This window comes from Gavia stellata, chromosome 10 (genome assembly GCF_030936135.1).
Source record: "Gavia stellata isolate bGavSte3 chromosome 10, bGavSte3.hap2, whole genome shotgun sequence".
In the NCBI taxonomy this organism is placed as follows: domain Eukaryota; kingdom Metazoa; phylum Chordata; class Aves; order Gaviiformes; family Gaviidae; genus Gavia; species Gavia stellata.
Window position 1 is genome coordinate 29,142,580 of NC_082603.1, and position 25,058 is coordinate 29,167,637.

The following is a 25,058-nucleotide window of genomic DNA, read 5'->3' on the forward strand; positions in this document are numbered from 1 at the left end:
TTACGACACTGCTGAGGCTCCAGAATGCATTCCATTTTCTGGGGTGGATTTGGCTTGGTGCAGGGCAGCTTGAATTCTGAAATGTGTTCTTGTTTCCATGGAGTAATTCTTGTAGTTTTGTCTAAAACAAAAGCAGATCCACTCTGATGAATATATATATATTTTAAACATTTTCAAGTTATCTTTATATTATTGTTCTAAGCAAACCAACTGTACACAGCAAAAAAGCCTTTCTTCACAAGCTCCTTTGTTGCCTACTCTAAAATATAAGGCATGTGTTCCTAGCTAAACAATGCAGCTCTTTGTTCTTTATTTGTAGTTCCACTGTCTGGCAATTACCAGAGAACTATAGCTTAATAAGTAATTGAATGTGTTCCACTCAATCAAAACATTGAGTTCACATTAAATATCCATAGCATCCACTTAGTTTACATTCAGAAATTAGACTCTTTTCTTCCCTCCTCTCAAAGTATAACTGACAAATTTGAATACAAACATTTTCAGGATTTTTTTTCTCCTTTTAATAAGATGGACTCATCTTAATTCCACAGACACATTTCAAGGAAGTAGAGAAAAGACAAAAAAAAGGAGAAGAAAAAGAGAGAGAAGATGTCCTGAACCAGAAGAGGGAAACACCCCATCTACATCCCATGGTTGTCAACTATGTGTACTGTGTGTAGGAAATAAGGCCAGACAATTTGCTGCCCTAGAAGCTTGGAAAGAGAAAGGGGGCACACGCGAGACTCCGTATCAGCTTTCGAGGAGCAATTCACCAGCCTGGGGAAAGACTGCAGGACTTCCCCCACAAACATCTAGTGGCTGACTCAGCAGTGTCATCTGCCTATGGACTCCAGTAGCTATGTCATGCTCTAAAGAGTTAGAGAAACATTAAAAGAAACTATTTTCATGCAAAAGCTTATATAAAAAAAGAAATTTTGCCCCCAGGACCACATAGAAAGTGCAGATCCTACTTAATAGCAATTAACATGTCAGCTCTTGCAAGATGGATACAGAATCCAGATACCAAAGAGGATTAGACCATGCTAATTTTCTTATAGAAGATATTTGTCATCTTTACAGAAACATAACAGTCTGTATACCTTAAAAACATTTCAGTTCAAAATTCGTAATTCAAATCAAGCATGGAAGCATGGTATCTGTCACTATGGCAGTAGCAGTCTCTCTGTGAAAACAAGGAATTCCACACCCATCCTACACCAGCTTTTAATTTTATGTATGCAACACCCAAGAGGCTGAATGAGAAAAGGAGGTGACTGGGTTGTGCCATATGCTGATCTGAAACTCTTTGGAGTTTTTTCTTTAAATTAAGTAGACTTTGTCATGCGGATACTGTATTTCTCATCAGTAGGCTCATATTTTTGCTTGTAGCTTACGGTAATACAAATAGAAATAGAAATATTTCCATGCATGACCAAGCCAAAACTGTTTATCATCTCATTCCACTCTTTCTCCCGGAGCTGAAACATTCAAGCCAGCAGCAGTACGTGGATTTAGGTCAAGCAAATCAAGCGTCATGCACAGGCTGAGTGCTCATCTGCACTCCTGCCAACTGCAAACATAACTCTGCAGTCCTGAAACCCACCACAGACAATACGTTCCCCCTCTAGTGGCTGCAAAGACAGTCAGCATTTTTAGCTAAAAGCTTATAAACCTGAGCATTTTAATGCAGTGTGACAGCTACAGGTGGAAATGTAAGGACTGCACTTTTTTTAATGACTGACTGAAACAAGGAGGGGGTTGTGGTGGGGTAGGTTTTTTGCATATCATTACAGTTTCCATGAGTTCTTTGAGCAGAGCAAGTCTGAGTATTAGCTTTCCATATCCTGGGTAACAACAAATTTTGAAGAGCTGCTGTCTGCTGGTGCTCTTCTTTAAGCCAAACACCTTCCCTTAAGGGGGCCTGCGACCTGAGCCATGCAGAGCCATCAGGGCAAAGGCGCAATGGCTAAGCACCAAGTGATAGAAGTACCAGATGGAATGAGAAGCTCTGAATCATTAATTTCTAGATCTATTCTTAAGAGAGATTTGAACAAAGGCAACAAGGACAAGGAGGAGAGGCGTGCTTTGAGGAACATGAAACCAATTGAAACACTTTCCATTGCGTTTTGCTAATGCAATTTTTGCTCTTCTTAATATCTTCCATGAGTCTACAGAGAACCAGGCTCACAAGCATAGGAGATTAAGAATTGCAATAATTTAATTTTTGTGTTGACAGGCTTTTGGCATAATCTTTGGTAGGCTGATTCACCACTCTGTCTTGCATAGTGGACTGACTTGGACAAAAGCTCAACACAAAAACTCTATCTAAGCTCTTTGAATCTTGGGGCCAGACATCAGTTTTGTAGCTGCTAGCACCTACGGCACTGACTGGCGTGACTCTCTGCACTCGGAAAGATGCAGACATCTGGACTCATTCAGGATCCAGGCAGAGAGGTGAACTACCCTGCTGCAGGATGCTTGAGGAGGGCGAGGGTTGTTTGGTTTGCATTCCCTCTCCTCCCCCACCCCACAAGAAACTTTGGCTCAGCAGAGAAGTAAAGGCTCGGACAGAGGTAAAAACCGTATTTTGTTAATTTCATAATAACAACATATATGATCAAGTAGAACTATTCCTGATAAACTTACTTTGCTAGAAAAATCCACCACACAAAATAGTAAAAGCAGGTGTTTCAGTTGGCTTTCAGATGCAGATGAAACAATACAAAGATACTAACCGCAACCTGAAGCATTATCTGAAATGTATTTCGTCAAGGACTAGCACTGCTAGCCATCAATTTCAGTAATGCTATTTTAGCCATAATACAGAGCTTTGATTTAATTTAATACATTTTTTATGAATAAGTAAATAGAATCACAGAATCATTAAAGTTGGAAAAGACCTGTAAGATCATCAAGTCCAACCATCAACCCAACCCCACTATGCCCATTAAACCATGTCCCACAGTGCCACGTCTACACGTTTTTTGAACACCTCCAGTGATGGTGACTCCACCACTTCTCTGGGTAGTCTGTTCCAATGCTTCACCACTCTCTCTGTAAAGAAATTCTTCCTAATATCCAGTCTAAAACCTCCCCTGGCGCAACTTGAGGCCATTTCCTCTAGTCCTGTCACTAGTCACTTGGGAGAAGAGACCAACACCCACCTCTCTGCAACCCCCTTTCAGGTAATTGTAGAGAGCGGTAAGGTCTCCCCTCAGCCTCCTCTTCTCCAGACTGAACAACCCCAGTTCCCTCAGCCGCTCCTCATCAAACTTGTGCTCCAGACCCCTCACTACAAAGATTATTACATTTTTTCACACATGGATTATTTCTTATGGAAGCCTGTGACATTCATATTATATGTTTAATTTTTTTTTTCTCTTATCAGAATGGATAGGTAATCACAGACTGAACGATCAGATAATGTCTACCATTAGAAAGGTCCAAGCCAAAACTAAGGCATGTGTGCTTCCACTGAAAAACTGAAACAGTGAGTTTCCATGATATTAATGAAATGTTTCTGCTTCCCACTAACCAGTAAAATACCATACTGACCCATCAGACATCAGCACAGGCTTTTTGCTTGCTTACTTTGCTCTTTCCAGTAGTTTTATTGCTTCTTCCCTTCTATCCTGGTCTAGGTACAGTATCGCCAGCTCCAGCAAGGCATTTGGAATTAGATAATGGTCATATTTTATCTTCTTCTCACTGCATTGGAAAAGAAATAGTCTCAAGATCTTGAAATGATATATTATTTCCTTTGTTTAACAGTTCCAAACACAAATAAATAGGAGATTAGCTAAGATCAGAAGGAGCAGTCAATCTCTGTTACAACACTTGTCATGTTCTCTATCCAAAGCTACCTTCCTAAATCTGTATTTTGCATAACCATCCTGCACAGTATGTTATTTCTCAGGATTACAAAATATTACCTTTATTATCAGTAAAGTATTAGAAAAGATGACAATATTATGAGCTCTATCCATGTGAACTGACAAAAAGAGATGCCATTCACTGCATGATGTATAGAAGTTCCAAGTATAATCGTGCTGCCATCTGTCTCTGCAGACTGCATTTGGCTTTTTGGGTACAGCTTCTTCATGACTTGTAAGAGGAAGGAGGGGGGAAAAAGGGAAGTGGTATCCCAAAAATTTTATGCATGTATAGTCCTCAAAAAAGGAAAAAATATCTCAGTAAAAAGTGCAGATTTGCAATTCTTCCATACATGACTAACAATACTGGTAATTAAAATTGCAATTCCTTTATATCAAAACAACCGAAATAAATACTAAAGATACTGCATCCTCTCCCTTCTAGTCGTATCACGGTTGCATCTCCTCTTACTTGAAATGAATGGTTACTGTGAAATTCAAGAGCTCTCCTATATGCCAGGTATGAAAACTTACTTTAAATAGATGTAATTAAAATGGTCTTCTGCTTCTGAGATCTTGCCCAAATGCTTGAGACATAAACCCTTTAACAGTTTTATCACACACTGGTCATCTGCTAGTAATTCTGTAGCTGCAAGATGAAGTAAATAGCACGTTTTAGAAAACTCTAGAGCAGCAGAGACTTTTACACAGGTAGGTGTGAGCACAATCCATTTACTGGAACACAGGACAGAAGGAAATATCTGGTCAATTTAGTTCATTTAATGCAGAGACAAACATGCATCAGCCTTTTCATAAATCAAACTTTGTCTAAAAATTGTTGGGCTGTTCTTTCTCTCCCTACTCTCACTGAAAGGCTATTCCACAACCTGATTGTTCTGACACCTAAAAATGAATTTAAAGGGTCCACTTTGGAAATATTGAGGTTTAATTTATAATCTCTTTATCTTACGCCTTTATTGCCCTTTAGTATGTATAGCTCTTCTCCCTCCTTGACTTCTAGTCACATGATCTATTCATAGGCAAGTGTTTTATCAATTCTCCACCTTTGTTTGGCTAAAAATATGCCGAAATTTGCTATCTGCACCTCACATCCCCTCACCTTCTTGCCATACCTTCTGTTCACCTCTTTTGCGTTTTTAAGAGTGCCCAGAGTCTTACCAGCACCTAGGTTCAAAGTCATTACTAACACCATCTTTTCTCCATCAGAAAATTTTTGTGTGATACATTCCAAAGAAAACATCTGGCTTTTTCATAGCCGTTCCATATAGGCAGCTTAGTCTTAAAAGTTTACAAGCAAAATCTTCAGCTTGCTTGCTCATTTCCAATTCGTGAAATACTAACTAAAAAGAATTTCTGCAAAATGTGTGATAGTGCATCTTGTGCTTTTGAATGTCACCCTGTTTTCACTAGTCCAAACCTTACCTGGTTCTTCCTCGCTCCAGCTGATTAAATGGTGACACATACTGCATGAAACAACTGCTTCCCTTTGGACTACGCAGTTGGAGACCTTGATCCTACAACTGGAGTCATTTCTATTGCTAAGTCCCACAGAGGACCCTACATACTTATGTCACCAAAGCAAATCCCAGGAAAGATGCCCAAAGACTACACAGCAAACTAACTTAGAAGGAACAGGGAAGAGGGCAAAAGCTGACACACTAAGTATGTGCATGGTGAGATGACTCAGGGCCACAGAAGAGGTATTTCATAAGGATAAACAAAAAGCAGAACACTTGTCTCTTCTGGACATCTGTCCCATGAACATGTTCACATGCATGTATTTCCTCTACTTGTAACATATCCTACAAACTGCCCTGGATTGTATAAGCAAACATTTAGGGACCTATCCTAGACACGATTATGTATACCAGATTTGCATTTCTAGATGTTGCTTCCACTAACATTCTTCCTTTTACATCTTATATGGTATAACGCTGCTAGAAGCACATCCTCAGATTCATAATTTTATAGTGTTAGATCCTTGCATTATGAATATAACAGTAATACAGAGAAAACACTTGAAAATACAGTAGTTTAGCCCCAAACACTGCCAGGAAAGCTCAAAGAAAGCACGACACCTGGAAACAGCAATTCACTATTTGGAACTTTAAATTGTTGGTGTGTTTAAAATATATCCCACTTTTTGATTACATGTCCTCATAGTGTTTTATAAACATGAATCAGCTTCTACAAATACCTGCAAAAAGCCAGCCTTATCCACAATTTACCAACTAAGAAGAAAAGGGAACAGAGAAACAATTCACTTATTCATAGTAACATAACAAAATGGGTGACAAAGAAGGTGAAAGGGTCAAAAGCCTTCTTCCAAGAGGTCACCTTCACTGAAAATATTTTTCCGTTCTGTTTTTCAATTGATTAAAAAGGAGACAGCTTTAGCCAGTCTTTCAAGAAACTCTTTCAAATCTTGTGTAACACAACATGCACAGGAAGACCAAGATCCTAGAAAAGACTGCAGTGCAGTGATTTAGCCCATATTTCTTTGTCAACAGGGGTTTGATCCTTTTGCAGGAATATATATTATTATATAATAATAAGATCAAATATTTAGTAAGGGAAAACTTTGTGAGAAAAGCTGTGCAGCCTGGTTGCACTCCCATAGGAGTTGGGAAAGACTGGCAAGAAATAAACATCAATTGAACTTTCTCATGGATGGCTAATTAACAGACAGAAGATGTGGTAGCAGAGCCTGTTTCAGTTCAATACTGTCGCCTATCTTATGCTCATTCATAGTGCAAAGGAAGCCCATCCCTGGCGTCCCAGCTTTCTGTAGCATACTGTTGACACACAAATACCATCCAGCCCAAGGTCACATCATAAATTGACAGCACTTTTAAAACAGAAGACCAACTTGTCTCCTTCTATTTATCCTTCAAAACTGAAATACAGTATCTGAGGATAACAAAGCTTCATGATCCAAGTAATCAAGTCAATGCATATGCTGATTTTGATCTAGCAAAATAAACAGTCCTTTAATACATGTCATAAACTATTCCTAATACACATCTGTAGATGGGAAATCACTTGCTACTATTCTAAGTTATTGCTATATTAAAAAGGAAAATTATTCCTACCTGCATAGGTTTCGTTATCTATGTTCCTCCTATGATCAGATTAACTTTACAAATGAGTGTCTCTCTTTATTCACAGATGGTATCTTTAGGTATTGCACTGTAAAATATCTGCTTAAACCGTATCACTGATTACCTGAACTTCTTGCCAATGCTTCTTCTGCTTCAATTAAAGTCTCTAACATGCCTTCTGTTAAGTTGGGACATTTTCCAATTACAGCATAGCCATTCCAGATATACATCATTTCCTAGGGTCAGGGAGAAATGACAGCATCATTAATTACGGTAATGGATAAATGCAGTTTTCAAATACTTTAGTTATCTCTGCATGATGAAAAAGTTACAGATTCCTTAAATAAAAAGTCAGTTTGTCAAAACATATTTTCATTGCAACTGAAAATTTGTTACATTGGTTTTCAGAATAAATTAGCCCTGAAGACAACTAAAGAGCCATTTACTACACACAATGCAAGGAGGATTGCTTGAACAGAATGCAAATACAATCTCACTTACAGATGAAGGCAAGTACCAACAAAACAGACAGACTTAAAACATTCATGACACATGGCTAACTGTCCCTTGATTAAGGTCTCCTTTTGCTTTTCTGTTCTATCCCAGCCAGGGCAGTAATAACTATCAATAACTACAATGTATTGCTTCCATAGAAAAATATAAAATCTCAGGACAACAAAACAAAAAAAAAGAACCCCAAACCCCCTAACCTTTAAGCCAAGCTTCAAACAAAACAACAGAATTTTAGAGCTGAACTGTAAACCCCTTAAATTGCTCGGGTTTGTTTGATGTTCCCACAGAAAGTAATTTTTTTTCTTATTCAACTGTTCTTAGAGTATATTTTATTAAAAAATATTGATTTAATTCCTATTTGTTATTGGGGTTCTCTCTTAGAGTATATCACCAGACCAAATGTGCCCATTGCCACTAGCAATCAAAAAGTTAAAGATGGAAATACTATAGAGACTTACAACTGGTCCTCATGACAAGTTATTTCTTTTATTTTTTATATGACCTAGTCTGTATTTGATAATTTAAAGCTTTTTGATAAAATTTCTGTACAGATTAACTGAGTTTTGGGACTATAGTACAAAAAGCTGTATGGCTAGAATAGATGAAACAGTATGTTAACCCCAGCCACTGTTGCTTTCACCATCCAGTCTCTACTGATTGGAAAACTTGTGCTGAACTTACTGTATCTAGTGCAGATTTGTTAATATGGTTTTGACACAGAAGTATTCAAACTACATTTATACTAGGCTAAATCTCTGAGTTACGACTTGCTTGAGGACTAGCTCCTCTCAGGAAGTCCCTTCACAGTGAAAAGAGAAATCCCAGAGATGAGATTCTGCACCCAAGTCCATCCTCAGAGTGCTTTTAACTGTTCAGCTGCGGCATCTGCTGCCTCAGAAATGCAACTGCAGCAGAAACAAAGGACGCAGTGCCCGGCCGCTTCAAGGAGAGCCCTTAGTACAGAAACCTGTTCTGCTAAAATCCCATTAGAATAGCCCAGCCAAACCCCAGGTGTGTACGTTTCTTACTCTCTACAATCTCTGAAACCTGAAAGGCAAATCAAAGTAACCTAATTATTTCTCTCATTTCAGCCTTATGACTTAGTGGAAAGTGGCCCCTAGTGAATACCCACGCTATGCTGTATCAACTAGATTTCTTCAAGCAGCACTGTGTCACATTCCCAGCTGGTGGGCTGAGAAATGACTACTCATTGGTGTCTCCAAGAAGCTCTCCTTGGTTCAGGCACTAAAGAGTATTTACTAATTATCCATCTGTTTTGCAAACACAACAGCTCAAAGCACTGCAAATGTTAACACCACTGCACTTGGCAAACCCGTGGAGTCAAAATCCTTTTATGTTCTTTTATGTGTTCTTTGCAGACAGATTTTTGTAAGTGCACCATAAGCGAGGCAATGGGTGCCTTATGCAGCTGTTCTCATCTGGCCACAGGGAACTGGCCAGCATTATAGGCAAAAAAAAAAAAAAAAAATCAACAGCACGCAATGGTTTTCTGGAGTGGCTAAAGGATTTGGCTGTTTAATCCCAGCACCTATGAGCTGCTCTGGAGAGCAGCAAATGGCAAACATTCAGGGACACATTAAATAGATGCTTACATGTAGACCCCGATTCTTGCACTGTTTCTTTGATTCCCCCCCCCAACTTGTACCTTAAAGTCTTCTTTTAGTAGTCTCAGTAAATGACACATGACAGAGGAGACCTAGGGCAAAGTTCCTCAAAAGGGAATCAAAAGAAAGCTGTTAGGAGCATGCTAGTCTATAGTTGGAATAATGAGTTACACATGCAACACGTTTACGTGTCACAAACAACTGGCTTAGTTCCCTGTGGCTGGTGCATGCCCCAGTTTTACAGCATTCCTCACATTCATTTGGCTTTGCTTTGGGAACATTCCAGTCTCCTGCAGAGGTTTTTACCTTAGAAACATGGAAAGATACTATTCTAATTATCTTGGGTTTATTTCCATAAATTTAAAAAAGTGGTAATAAGGGGTGTGTGTGTGTATTTCTAACTTACCAAAGGTGGAACAGGCAAAGGAATGGGGTTTGAAGAAAGATATCGTCGAGCTTTCCGAATTGCAAACTTTTCTGTAGGCAGTGATTTCCCTGCAATTTTCAGTTTCAAACTGGGAACAATCCTGAAAGTTTAAAGGAAAATGTAAGGAATTTTTCCTCTGTGAACCTCTGGGAAAAAAACATTCAAACTTAAAAAAAAAAAAATCAAATGAAAGAGAACTTAAAAGAGCTGTTACACACAGAGCTATTGCTACCTCTAGGGAAGCTGAGCAATACATATTCATAAAAGCTGTCTTCATGCAGGGCATATCTCTCTAGGCTTCTTCTTTTAATCAAGCAGGAGGAAGACAGAATTTTCCCCACCCAAAGAATAAATTAGATGATGCACCTAACTTATAAAGGGCCCATCTCTCTTCACAGACTAAGAAAGAGGTAAGCTAACTTTTGTCAGTGTTCCCCCCATTCTCCCGAAGACCAAACGGATTCACTTTGTAATGGATCCCAAATCCAGTGAAATCTGCTTGTAATCATTATATAAGATATGTAAGGCCTGAAAAGTACCAATATATTGTAAGCACATAAAAAAAAAAGGTATTTAGATTTTATAGAAAAACTGTAAAAAACAAAGTAACAAATTTTCTTTGGCCCAGCAAAGTTTAGGCATTTTTGAGCTTAAACATCACAATTAGGTTAATTCACTGTGATAATAATGCATATTTAACTATTTCATATTCCTCTCAGACTCAAAATGCAAGAATCAAATTGAGCTGATGCTGTCTCCACTAAGGAGGCACGCATCTTGTAGCATAATCCATTGAAGGCTTTCAGATGTTACATGCCATTTTGATTAAAGAAAAAAACTGAAAAAGAATGTGAATATTACATGCAACAGCAGCAGCCACTGTATGGCTGACAGACCTAATATCCTGTCTCTAAAGTATTTCCAGGCCAGTAGAAATCTGACGTCTGTACTCAAGGTCCACTTTAGTCTAAGGGAATATTTCATTCTGCCATTTCTTACCAATCCAATGCTACTTGCGCAGGTCCTTTGAACTGCACAATGAATAGTTTTCCCTCTCTTCCCCCAACACTGTGCCGTGAAAAGACAGGAACCTTGTAACTGGGAGTTATCAAATTTTACCTAAATAATTCAGCTTCACTGTCTCCAAAAGGACTGCAGTCATCTGGTCCAAACATACTGAGATAAGCAGCTTTCATGTAAATATAAGTAGCCTGCAAATGCAATCAAGAATATCTGTACAGAAAAATGAATTTAACAGCATCACCATTATTGACATAAAGCACAAACCAGCAACAAAGAGGAAGAAGTTGCTGCTTTTGCTGGCAAACAGACGTAATCTTACAAAATTTTAAGCAGGAGCTATTTTAGAAAATGGACTACAGAATTTTTTTTTTATCACGTATGTCTTTGTTTACTTTGTATCAGCTAATAGTTTATGTCCACATTCCAAGAACAAATGTCACGTTTGCGTGAAGTGAATTTTTATTAATTACTTTCAGGAATACATGCTAGGAAACTCATGAAAAAGTCATGCTCAGAGAAAAAAAAAATAATACTAATATATAGTCTATGTGTCCGATAACAACTTGGTAGCATATCTCAAATATTAGGTTCTGGAGAACATGAAACAGTTTTTGAAGGGTTTCATGATTTCAGATTATGAAAAGTACTGATTTCATAGGGATTCCTGAGCTATCATACATTCAGCAATCAAGGAAAGCAAAGCAGCAGAGGACATTACAACTCTTGCAACAGAAGAGAGTAACAGTTGGTAAGTTCTTGAGTACTGCTTTAAGGAGTCTACAGTAACCATAAGTTTCAGTAGTTTTCTAGAGTATTTTAAGCTGTGATTATTTATTTATACCAGAATCTAACAGTGCATATGCACAACCATCTTTCATTTAGCTCATGTAGTTACTAGTCTGCTACTATCACATGGCACTGTAGATGACATATTAATAGGAAGCATCTTCCCTGCTTCTCTAAGGGCCCTGCAATATAGTATAAAACTCCACACAGTTTAAAAGGACACATGTTAATATTAATCCTACAGCATTTCAGGATATTAAAGCTTTTAGCCAGGTGGTGCACCCCTGGCTGTGGGAGTTCTGTGGGAGCTATTCAGACGAATGCACCTGGCTGAACGCGTTGCTGGAATCCCCAGGGGCACACGGGGTCCATACTGCAGTTTTCACCCAAGTGGGAGCACTGAGAGAGTTGTTCTCACCTGGCTGCTTGGACCTTATGTCGGTTTTGGTTCCACTTGGCCAATATATTCAATGTGTAGTAGAAAAAACAGAGAGAGATACCCTCCCCACACACTACTCTGATCACATTAAGAAGAAACAAACCAATAAACCTCCAATCAACCACACACACAACCCGGTCAGACTTAATCCCTTCTGACAGATATCCCTGTGGCTCAGGGGAAGACAGAGGGAAGAAAGCTACCAGGATTCTGGAGGGAAGACCTTCTCCCTTTCAGATGCACAGGGCAAGGCGCCTCTTCTAATTATATTTATTATCCTGGAGGCACCATCATGGCTAGCCTCACTCATCACCAAAAGGGCTTATATTCATAATGTAATGAAAGAAATGGCAACTTGAGCCATTAATTGCAATGTGTTGATGACACAATTAGTCAATAAATAGCAGAACATTTTTAATAAGCTGTTCTTCATCTACCAGTCAGGCCCAAAAGATTTCTGTTTGCCCACAATCTGTTCAGATTTGAATGTTTGCAATTCGCATTGTTCCAGAAGAGCCACGGCAGTCCAGGGATTGTTTTACAATCTTCATCTTCGAAGCTACAAAAAAAATCAACTCAATCTGACTGAAAGTTAATCGACGCTACAGGGCCTTCTGCCCTCCTGTTCCACTTAACTTACCTTTGACCAAGTGTTTTCTTTGCTTAGCAGGTCTGCATAGAAGAAAGCCATCTTCCACTGGCGCTTGTAGGTGAAGCACCACATGAGCTCCCAGTAACACATGTGATGAAACTGCTTCCAGTATTGCTGAGCCTCGCAACATTCTTCATACCTATTAACTGCCTGAACACAGAGATTTCCAAACACTGCCTTAATCATGTGTAAATGCACATACACCAGTGCTGTAATAGACACTGGGGCTCCATGATCTGCCAGCATGGCTCCTGCGACTTCCAAATTATTAACAGTATTCCCCAAAATCATGTCTGCTGGCTTCACACAAGAGATCCTTGGCTCCACAGTCATTCTGGTGTTAGCAAGTTTACCTCTGCCACAGAGTTCCCCACTCTTGGAAGTTACATTAAGTCCTAAGCATAGACAAAATGAATGCTTGTGCCTAGGGAAATTAGGAAACTAAAGTCAGAGGACAGGTGCTCAGCTGACATTTATTGTTGCAGCTCCAAAGATTTCAAGGGAGCTACCACACTGCACACCAGCTCATACTCTGTCTCAGAGTATTTTGAACATGCATTCTTCACCTCCCTAATTCTTTCAAGTCTTGTATGACTCTCCACCCAGACTGAAGGCAAAGGATTACCACTGGATGTTATTAAAGGCAACTTGCTTCAGGATGGAAAGACAATGAGAAAATTGTGTTATTAATACTGGCGGACTAGATTATCACCAGAAATTGATAAGGGTAGCAAAACGAGCTGGTCAAACAAGCTAGTCAAAATTTTGTAATTCATAAAACATTTGTAATTCATAAACTATAAATTACATATAGGCCAAAGCCACAGGAAGCATTAGCCAAAAAGGAAACTTGTTCCTGGAGGAGTTCTTCTTAAGCTTTTGAGACTTACTTTCCCAAGAGCAAAAGGATTACTTACCGCATCAATATTACCCTTTAGTGTTTCTATCCTGCCTGCAAAAAACAGGAATATGGCTCCCTGTAATAAATAATAATAAAAATACAAGTATTCTATAACAGTTTTCAAGCTGACCATACAGTCTAGATCTTCGTTATTTGGCAAGAAAACATTAAACTATCATACCAAACTAAATTATGATTCATTTTACCTTTGGATAGCGAGCCAAGTAAGGCTTAAGTAGTCTTTCTGCCTCCTCAACATTTCCTTTTCCTGTCCCTAGAATGCATAAAAATGCAAGTGATAAAAATAGTAAGAAAAAAGGAAAAAAAAAAACCCAGGAATGCAAGGTACTGATTAGCCATCCTCACCTGGCCAATACGTAAGTTCCTCTCTATGATAAGTAAGGCATAAATACAGGCTCATGTGGCACTAAGCCAGCAAGCACGAAGACCTGAACACCACTGTGCTCACTGACTTGAAAACTCACTTATGCGCAGCCCAATGCATTTTGAGGAATGCTTTAGGAGATAACAGGGAAGTGTATCTCAGTGGGAAGCTATCACCTCCCAGAAAAGTCAGGGATGACGTACAAACATCAACAAAGGATCCAGGAAGTCATCCCTTACAGCCATTATTTTAACCTCCCAAATAGTGCACCAGACTACTGAAGACAGATTTAATTCTCACAACTTCCTTTGTTATCGCCATCTTCTCCCTTCTTATATGTTAAACAAACTTCCACCTTGAAGATTAAGACACTCTCTTCAGCTATGATCACTATTGTAAAATCACCCACAAATGAGTTACATTTAATCTGATCATGAACAAACAATTCAGCAACAAATAGGTGATGGAATCATCTTTTTCCCCTCTGTGTCCCACAAGAACTAATCAAATCCAAGAGTTATTATAAACAATCTTACCTAACACAAAGGTCATGAAAGTATGATAGCAAAGCAACAGCATGGTACACAGCACCGACCTAAAGCTGTATGATGATGCTCCTTCTTGAAGCTGCAGCAGACCATGCTCCTGTGCAAACAGAGGTGAGGAGGACAAAGTATTGGAAAAGAACCAAAGCTGTGTTTTGCTAGTTTGTTAACTTCTGCGGTGTCATCTACAGATTGCTCACTCACCAAATTCCCCAAATGCACTGACATACCTTGCTTACATAGCAATCAAAGATAAAAACACACATATGAAATTATCTAACATTTTTTCATGGAGCTACTGCTTAGCCTGGAAAACATCTGAGGACAGAGCAGCAACTTAGGATTTATTACATGGTTAACATAAGAGAATGTTAGACAATTTATCACCATCATCCAAGTGCTGCTAAACAGCATTCCAGAAACAAAAACCACAGAGTTTTGAAACGCAAGGCAAATAACATATATTGCCATTGTGCAGTGTATCCATGTTTGTTGTTATTCACTGCATAAGCAAGTTAAAGATATCAAGAAAAAAAAAATCTGCAACTAGCAGGACAAAGGATAACAGGGCAAAAGGATTTTTTTAAGTATGTTAAGAACAAAAGGAGCTTTGCAATGATGTTGGCCCACTACCACCAGTGGAAAAATATGATGAAAAGAAAAATATTTCTGTTCCCTTTGGGAAGAACTAAAGCAATCAAGTATAACACTGTGTTCATATTCAATGAGAGCATGATGGATAACCAGCTTTAAGGATTCAAGCTCCTGAGGCAACAGCATTTAGCAGCCCATTCTAGGACTGGTTCCATGATACCAACAGCAAGAATATAAATATACAAACATATTAAACATGAGATCTGCCTCCTAGTAAATATGCACAGTAAGATGTCCACTGTGTGCTGGGGAAAATTCTGTTTAAAAGTTACACTATGACTGCAACAGAAAGTTACTGGAACACGATATATGTGACTATAAGGACATCCTTTCAAACCAGCTACACTATAAATAGGGACCCTGAGGGATGTCTGTCAGAGCCACTGCGGAAGGTTATCAGAGAAAGCACTCAGAGCATGATCTCAAGACAGATTTTCATCTTTTCTGTGTCCTTGCCAACAGAAGGGTATTATGCTACCTCACCTTTACCACTTACTATGCGAACCTGTAAGCCTGTAATCACATTCTAGTTTTCATCATACAAGTACTTTTTCACTTAACTAGCGTAGTTAATTGTTTTCACATAAATACAGTTATTTTGTGTTTTGAAAAAAATCTTAATTTACTGTATTAATTACTGTTATAGGGAAAGGTACCATTAACACACATATTTGCAGGTCAATTAGTATGACACCTAGCCTGGACAAAATAAGGAAAATACTGACTTGCATGTCACTTCGAAAGAAATTAAAAGATAGTAAAATCATTACTGAAAATCAATAACTTAATGGAAGTTAAGCACTCAGCAAATAAAACCAACTTCATTTTCTACTGAGAGCAAAAGTTTGATTGATACAGATAACTAAAAAAATATGACATACTCAGCTTCTTTAAACTGCCCAGATGAAAACCACAAATATTTGAATTTTTTTTAAAAAGTAGCACTGTAGCACTGCAAGGTAGAAGTAAGACAAAACGTTCTGTGGAATCAGTTTTGGCAGAAAAAAATTCCAAAGTAGATTTCCAAATTACATTTTTTTAAAGTGAAAAGTCTTCAGGCTGAGTATTTCACTGAGCCTTTACTGACATCAGTACTGGGCCTTGCAATGTTCAACATCTTCCACATGATATACAAATACATATAAAATGGCTGCTGATCACATTTTTGAATAGCACTAAGAATGATAGAGAAACAAATTACATTAGTCATATAGAACAATTTATTTGTCAAGTTGATCTCACTTTCATATTTTAGTCCAAAACTGTATTTTAATACAGCCAAACACAAAGTTATCATCTGTAGGAACAAGGAATGCAACCCACACCCACCCTATGTGGGACTGCATCCTGGAAAGCAGTAACTGTGAAGTAACTGGACTAAAAAACATGGTCCATTCATCAGAAGAGGGCTGCAAATCTGGCATACTTGAGCCTAAATTCTTAAACTGAGTAGCTACACATATGGGAAGATCACCGAGCGGTTAGTTCACTCTGTGGTATGTCCATAATCCTATTTTGTCCAGTACAGGTATTAAAGAACAGTTACTTTTCACTCTGCCGCTTGAATACCCCAAACTTTCTATATTAAAACAACAATATAATCAGTAGAGACAGTCTGGAAAAAAGAAATCTAGAAGTAGTTATTAGTATTACAACGCTTGCTTGTAGAAAACGCTGCAACAAAGCTGCTTCTCCTCAAAAAAACTCTTGCAAACTGCTTCTGTTATGATGAGATCCCCAGGGAAGTGGGATGATGAAGGGTGTTTTAGATACCATGTTCACACAGCCAGTCTCCCTAGGCTCCCTCTGGGGCTGGCAGAGACAGAGGTGCTCCTCCAAGGAACAATTCAGCACAGAAGCCTAGGTCAGACATTATGAATCACCTTTTCAAGCACCTACTCTTTCTCCACAGGGAGCCTTCGGAGATTAACCAGCAAACCTCATCAGCTAAGTGAGGTGTCATGCGTTGGGCAATACTCTTACACCCATGTAATCCTCACTGGGGATCAAACTGAGGATCTCGGTACTAAATCACACACAGCTACTACTTGAGCCTAAGAAGTAACTCTGTAAACAAACTACACTCACTGCTGCCAGTCACTAAGTGAGTATATTATATTTAACTGTTAGGACACACCTTCTAACCATAACTAACCCATAAATATCTCCCACACCTATGCCACAGGTGATTATGAGCAATCCCAGAACACCAGGAATGAGCTTCCAAACAAAGTCTATTACAGGGCATATTGCTACAATATAAAACAGATGTCAAGGCAAAAAGTGCTCGTAATTTCTCCAAAATACTTAAATGACATTAACACATTTAGGTTTTGTTTTCACACAAAATTTAAGTTACTCCGAAGGGCATACGGTATGATGCAGAACAGGGAGCAATGACACTTTACAAATGTCATCCAGTATGATAACCCTTACCTTTCTGTGCAAGTTGCTCGTAACATCCCACAATCTCTTAATTCCCAAGACTGTCACTACATTATATTACATCAGTGTCTCACTGATTTGATCCTTGTTCCAAGGCATCCAATGCTCTGTCATTCAGGACTCCCCACATGAGCAGTGGGGATTCCCACAGCAAATGCAGGATGAACAAGGACAACGCTCAAAACCATTATCAGACAATGTTGAGACAGGTTCATATTTATTTCAGCTGTCACTGAGTAAAATACATCCACTTTCCCGAAGCAAAAGCTCTTGAATGCTATTTTTAAATCATTCTCTTTTAATAAGGGATCTTGACAATGCAAGCAAAGCAAGGTCATCATTCATGTACCATGACCTGATCAAATTACTGTAGACTTAGCAAGGAGGATGGATAAAACTAACAGCTTTTATGAAGAACTGACTAATTAAACTGGTAGATGGGGCATTTGAATGTATCCCATGAAATAATTTTAGATTTAACCTTCATTTAAAATTTGCAGAAGAGACCAAAATGCAAATCAGAAAGATGCTTAGTGGGAAACTGGAATTCAATTTATTGCAAATTGAGACATCAAAAATATTCTTCAGCTCAGCTGCTTCGGGAAGATGTCCTCCCACATCAGAAAGTATAATTTTAAAGAAATTGCTTCTATCTGAAAGTTTTCCTGCCTTCCCCTGAAATCATGCTGTCATCTGACCCTCTGACAAATTGCACTTAACATATGGTGGGCTCATGTCAAACCTTTCTACAGTTTAGCAGCACAGTATTTGTAATCATCTATAAAATAAGAACAAGAGTAAATTTTAGCCTAAGATCTGGCAGAGGGGTCAGTAAGATGGGTTCAATGCTTATATGGGAGATCTCACACCAGAAGTTAGTTATCATTAAACACAAAAAGTCCAGGTGGGACACATACTCCACCTACTGCCCAGGGAGTGAGGAAAGCATGCCTCCACAGTACAGTGCACCTGACGGTGTGTAATGCATACCTCTGCCCACAAAAAATTTCTCATGAAATTAGGCAAAGCTGCATTGAACTTCAATGCCCAAATGCAGGGCCTATGCCATTAAACACAAATAAACATGTATTTTGACTAACGATATAGGGGAAAGGAGCTTGAACAGTGAGAATGGCACAACTGGCACATCTTGGAGTGGAAGGGAACAAATGTGGCCTCAGGCTACTCTTATACTTTCTTGATCTTATCCTACCTACTATTTTGAGACTCCAAACTGCTGTTAAGTTGATCATGTTGTCCACAGTGCCCACAAATGGCTTAGGAAGTAACAGAGCTTTGGGCATGTCCTCATTTACTATCAGACATGACATGTCTGAAAGACAAGAGTCCCTAGAGGCAAATCTGCTGGCTTCAAGGCAGATTAGTATTGTGGAAGATACCACAATGCAATTTTATATCCAGTTTTAATGAACACATGACCCACACCAAAAGCAAGCTGTCCTCCAGTGCACTGTAGCTCTCTCAGGTAAACTATAAACAGCTCAAGGCACTAACCATGGCTCTTGTCTTTTGCACAGCCTGATACTCACCATGAGCGTTTAATGGAAAAGACTGCATGATCAAACACAGATGTATTCAAAATTCCTTTCTTCTGGATGGGGTGCAGCACATGACACACAAACTTTCCCTCTCCTCCTCTACCACTGTTTCTTTCACCTTCAAGACTCTTGTCTATACTGCAGGGGACAGCTTCCTCTTGCAAGCTTTGGAAAACCGCCACTGGAAAGGACTGCAAATGCAATTGCAATTTTGCTTTTGGCTTTAGGCATCTGACTAACAAATGTTAAATGCAGAAAGACTTCTTTAGGATGTTAAAATAAATGACCATCAATGAACTTCGATCAACATGTTTAAAATACTCCTTTTTTATGGTGTGCAGACAGCAGGTTTTTGCTTAAATTTGTGGTAATCTAGGTCATGCTTCAGTGAGTTATTAAAAAACTGAAACAGGAGCTGACTCATCAACACAAATATCAGCCCACTCATAACCATACAAGAAATCCCAGGGCCAAAAGAAAACAACAGAAATTCAATTAGAGGGACAATTTTCATCTGCAGTAATAAGATGAGTGTTCAGCAAAGTATTCTCAGAACTCTGCTGGTACATGAATTGCCCTTACATGTCTAGGAGAATATTTTGCTTTAGATGCTCTTTGTTTTCGTAACTGACAGGTAGAACTATTTGATTTTTGCCTCTGCTGTTTGTGAAACAGCTCCTGGTCAGCTCCTGGAAATTTCCAAGTTCTAATCCATGCTCTGCCAAAAGCTCCTTGCTTTTAAACAGGACATTTTATTTCCAGATCTAAGATCCTTCCTGTAAACTAATAAAATGGTGATGACACTCATCCACCTGTCACGTAAGGTTGCAGCTCTGATTAAGGAAACATTTTTCTCCTTGAAACTTGTTTTGTAAATAGAAAGCATTACAAAAGAGTTAAGTTTTAACTTGTTGATACAGCTTTTATTGTGTCTGCGGGACATCGAACACATACCTTACCCAGCATTTATGAAATAAACCTAACTAGTGGTTTAGATTAAACGGACCATGTTTTCTTAATCCAGGAACCCAACTTTGAGTGAATCTCATGTTCTGCTGGTAGAGTGAGAGACAAGGGAGGGTACAAGGTATCAAGACCAAGATATTCCCATCTATTTTGCATCCTATTTTGAAACAACAAATTCACAAAAAACTAACACAGCATTTTCTGTGCATCTGTCCTGCAGAATAACTCAGGTTCATGCGAGTTTACTAGTGCTTTATTACTAAACTTTTGTCCTTAAACTGCATGCACAAACAACATAGGTCAGACTGGTTACTCTCTAGGCAAAAATGCACTTACTCTTTTAGGCAAAGAGAATTTAGGTGCCACACTCAAGTTATCAGTTGCTATTAAAGACACGGAGAAAAAAAAATCAGAAATGAAATTGAAATTTTTTTTTTCCCAACTGGATGTCATGCAGGAACCTGTCAGGGACATTCAGATACCATAATGACAGTAACTATCAAGTAAGCTAATATATTAAAGACTAAGAATACACTTTTGGCTATGGATTTCTAAGCAGAATCATACATCAAAACACCAGTAACTAAAAAACTAAATATGTCAACATCATTGTATTAGCCATTGTCTTTATCATGTTTCACAACCGTATCATCATTGAACAATGGTATCACAATCTTTGAAGTGTAGTATTTCAGACAAAAATAGATAGGAAAACTGAGCTGCATGAAAGCATCAGTGCCAACAGTGCGCATGTGATACCAATCAGAGCGTTTCAGAGGGTTACAGCTAATGTGAGGAAGAAGACAGTAGCTCCTGTCTCCATTTTTTAATTTAAGAGTGAGGGGAATGTACCAATAATATTTAGTTCACATTTACCTTGTTTCCAGAAAATCCAACAAACTCCAGTAATCTCAGAATTCGTGCGGGAAACATGGACAATGTCTACAGAAAGAAATGCAACAGTTATGCAGTAATAGACTTTCTGCCTCTCAGCTACCAGCTGCCTCCTACAACTTTTCCAAACACAAGAAATAATCACTAAAATTACTAAAAACATCTTTGTATGTCTGACAATTTCCTGGGTAAACGTATACACCTGCTCTATTTTACATACAATTTAAACAGAAATATTTGTTTAACACAGAGACCCTGTGTCTCCAGGATTCCCCGCATAGAAATATGTTTACGCAGCACATGCTTAGTAACTCTAGTACTTCTTGGATGTTTCAGAAATACTGGGTGCACACCACACAGTACGTATTTGTTCTTTGTGCAGTAAATCTAACATTTTGGCATGTGCCAGACTCATGCAAAGTAGTGCAAGCAAGGGGAAGCACCAGGCACTTTCTGCTGCCCATCACCTGAACAGCCATGTCACCCCTCACCATCTCTGGGTCAATACCTCTCTGACATACCAGGAACTGTCCTGTATCATTTGACCACCCACTTTCTGACCAGAACACAAGCAACAGCCAACAGTGGCCTGCATAGCACCCCAGACCCCATTCATGCACCCTGCCCCATCAACAGCCCTGCTACCAGCCAAGTCCCTGGCTACAGTCCCCGATTGCTTCCCAAGTGCTGGTTAAACAGTAAATGGAAGTCAGCAAGCACAGGCAACTGCTGCTTCTGTGCAAGTCTTCTCCTGGCCCCTGTTCCAGTGGGTCCCTTCTCATGAGACTATAACACATTCCCCTCCAAGTAGTTCCCAAGCATTGGTCACTTGGCTAATGAACACCCTTACTGGAAGCTGGGCACGGGCACTCAGCTACATTCTCCCAGAACATACCCTTAGCCCATGTCAGATGAGATAACTTCTCCGTTGATAATCTCCCCATGAGGATGCGCAAGTGGGTCTGCACACACACAACAGTATCGCCCATGTTGCGGGAAGTTGTCTATTTCTGAAGTGTATTACTATCTGATGTTCTTAGACCAGAGACTGGGATCCTGTAAGTGTCAGTGCATATACCTAATTTTAACTGTATGATTAGTAACACCGATGTCAGTGGAACTTCTCAGGTATTTAATTTAAGATCATTTTCAGGATGTTGCAGGACTTCAGCTTAAGAGAAGAACTGTTGGTACATACCAGATTAAATGCTCCAACTCCAAGTTTTACACCTCCCTCAAAGTGAAGATGGTTCTCTCCTTTGACATAATGTGGAGACTGTATGAGACTGTCCAGCTCCCTGAAAATGTACAAGATTCTGTTACATTGTCAGTAAATAAAATGATTAATTACAATTCAGTAAGAAAGTAACCCAATTACCTTGAACTACACAGGAGTTCATAAAAGGTCAATTTGTCACCTCACCCAGGTGAGCAACACCTACAACATTTTGTTGAATTTATCAACAAATAATTTCTGTCACATTACTATCAATTAAAAATATTGAGTCCTGGAGATTAATTCCTGTAAAACAGACATAGTCAATTTGCAACGACATTTCTGCCTGAAAACGTTTCAAGAATGGCTGTTTAGAGTAACACTAACCTTTACTACTGCAAAAAGAGATGATGGGGCAGTGCAGAAGAGTTAAATTTAAACTAGCAAATTTGATTGGAGTTTCACTAATTCCTGGATTAGGTATTCCCTTTTTGTGCATGTTCATTCAAAAGAACATTTTGTTATATATAGGAAAGACAATTTTAAGAAATATTTTAAAATGGGCAGGTATACTGGAAATTACTTTTCACTTATTTTTCTGACTTTCATAAATCTCAACTTTGTAGTGTTCCTTTATTTCTCTGTGTAATCCAGCTGGATTTGAACCTATTTTGTCTCCAAGCTTTCTATAGGTATGTGTTTTAGTTTATTTTGTTAATTACTAGGAGAAGAAAAACACTGTTTTAATGGCAGCCACATATTTGTGTTCAGGCTATCATGTTTTTATCTGCTGGTTGTTGCCAACAGATACAGGATTATTCATTGTAATTGCAGTCTTTACAATGGACCTGCATTTAGAGTCGCCTTCAATCCACACAAATATGGACACTGTCATCTCTCTCCCTTCCAGTGAACTTCTGGAGAACCTGAACTGGATGCTGCTTTGTGTCTGCTAGACATGTGACTTTTGGTGGCTGTTCTGAGTCCAAATTTAAAGTCCTAAAATAAACCAAAATATGATGCATATCTAGCTTTCACTTTTTAAAATTATTCAAGTTAGTCTGTACTACTGTGAAAGTTTTCTGATACTTTTTATTCACTGACAATAAGCAAATGTTTCATTCTGAATTACTGTTTTATTTCATTCCATCTTTTTTACACTGTATGGTAACCTTTCCTCCCTGAAGGAGTTTTAAAATTTGTATCTTTGCAACATCTACTCCTCCTGTCTTTTCAGGGTTGCTGTTGTTGCAGATTATCAAGCAGTCCTGCTGACAGTGGGGAAAGGAAAGACGGCTTTTTATATCAGAAACTATGTTGTAAAAAATACTGATCAATCAAAGCAAATGAAGTCTCATTTCCATATTCCATTCTTTTCTCTGTAACCTGTTGCACCACACTCTCACCAAAACTGCAAACAATTATTTCTTCCCACATCAGAGGTACAATACAAAAATCGTAACTGCCAGTCTCACATAAAAACTTCTGCTTTGTTAAAATAAATGTTTTAGTAACATGCAAGTTGTTATTAGCATTCTTTTGAAGAAGACCACCTAAGAGCTACTAGATTTATAACACTTTGTTTTACATATACTGGAGATGACTTTAATTTATTGAGGCACAACTGAGTATGCTTCCCATTTTAATGTAATTTCTAGAATTTACTCCTGCATTTCAAAGCCTTTTGCACATGTTGGAAGTAGCTCTCCATAACTTCCTGGATGAAAATAAATCTACTTAAGCCGATGTTTTTGGCTTACAGACGCTAAGTAATGGGCATATTGTGAGTTCAGATAAGCAACCCTGCTTATCATTTTCAGTAGCATGCACCTTCTCTTTAGAGCAGAACAACTGCCATACTTAACCTGGTTAAATGTCCAGCTAACCAAGTATATCGCTCAGACAGTGGCATATGCTTGGAAAAGCATCCTCTAGGAATTGACCGTTCAGGGACTTCATGACGCAGAGACTGCAATCTGTTCTACTATGCTAACTAGCTCCTATAAACCTATTTCCTGTCAATTTGTTTAATCTTTGTTTGAAGCCATTTATACTTTCCATTGCAAGCTCTTCAGTTTATTGACTCTTAATTTGTCTTAGCTTCATGCATTTATTGTGGAATTACTTGTGCTTCAGCTACTGGTTTTGAATGTTCCTAAAAGCTGCAGCTAGAACTATAAAGAAATGCCATTTCATACGCCTAATGACTGCAAGACCTCCAAATTGTGCTATGCAGATACAATGAGCACTACATCATTTAGAACAGATATTTTTTGACATAATTTCAAGGATATAGTATTTGATGTAGGCAAACCTTGCGGGTTAACAGGGTTAGGGTCCACTATCGTTACAATCCAAATCAACCATAATATCAATGTTCTCTGTTATGTAAAGGAGGAATTTTTGTGGGCTGAGAAAGGCGATAGACAGGAGGCCCATAATAAATGCTGCAATAAATACAACAGTAATTAATTTGTGAACTGGACAATTTGACAAGCAGCACTTTTTACTGAAAGAGTACGCTTGATCACACATCACTCTGACTTACCTGTATGTTTGGTAACTATTTCGGACTTTGATGCCTCCTTTTATGAAGCTAACCATATTCTCGTCCTGTTAGAAACAAAACACATTAGCAATATGAATTTGTAAGCATTATAAAGAGCTTTTGTCTTCTTGAGATGAACACATGCCTTGAACATAACCATCGTGACACACAAAATATCAGTCTCTGAGAAACAATACATGGATTTAGGATTTCCTTTCTATATTAAAATATTTTTTTATTGTGTTCAGACATACAGGCTTTACTTTGATGCCTTCTGTGACTAGTTTAGCCCCTGTGACCTTTGGACCATCTGAATTTGCATTAATGAACACAGCGACTAAGCTAATGAATGGCACCTAAGGTACATGCATTTGTGGCTGTTTCAAAAAATAGCTTTCTCTCATTTGTCCTTCAGCACAGTGAAGATCTGAACATTTCCTGGCTCAGCACCAGATACAAATAAATACCTGTCCTCAGGAGTCTACA

General features: G+C 38.6%; 1 protein-coding gene across 1 annotated transcript in view; it reads right to left on the reverse strand.

Annotated features, from left to right (window-relative positions):
- The window catches only part of TTC39A (tetratricopeptide repeat domain 39A), a 36,589-nt gene continuing 11,531 nt past the window's right edge, over positions 1-25,058 (reverse strand). The window contains exons 5-17 of the mRNA XM_009811105.1: positions 24,573-24,637; positions 22,007-22,106; positions 20,791-20,856; positions 14,282-14,390; positions 13,567-13,634; positions 13,377-13,436; positions 12,448-12,609; positions 10,679-10,770; positions 9,539-9,659; positions 7,119-7,230; positions 4,407-4,521; positions 3,592-3,708; positions 1-121 (exon numbers count right to left, since the gene is read on the reverse strand). Coding sequence (XP_009809407.1) covers positions 1-121; positions 3,592-3,708; positions 4,407-4,521; positions 7,119-7,230; positions 9,539-9,659; positions 10,679-10,770; positions 12,448-12,609; positions 13,377-13,436; positions 13,567-13,634; positions 14,282-14,390; positions 20,791-20,856; positions 22,007-22,106; positions 24,573-24,637 — 1,308 coding nt within the window. The remainder of the gene's footprint in view (positions 122-3,591; positions 3,709-4,406; positions 4,522-7,118; positions 7,231-9,538; positions 9,660-10,678; positions 10,771-12,447; positions 12,610-13,376; positions 13,437-13,566; positions 13,635-14,281; positions 14,391-20,790; positions 20,857-22,006; positions 22,107-24,572; positions 24,638-25,058) is intronic.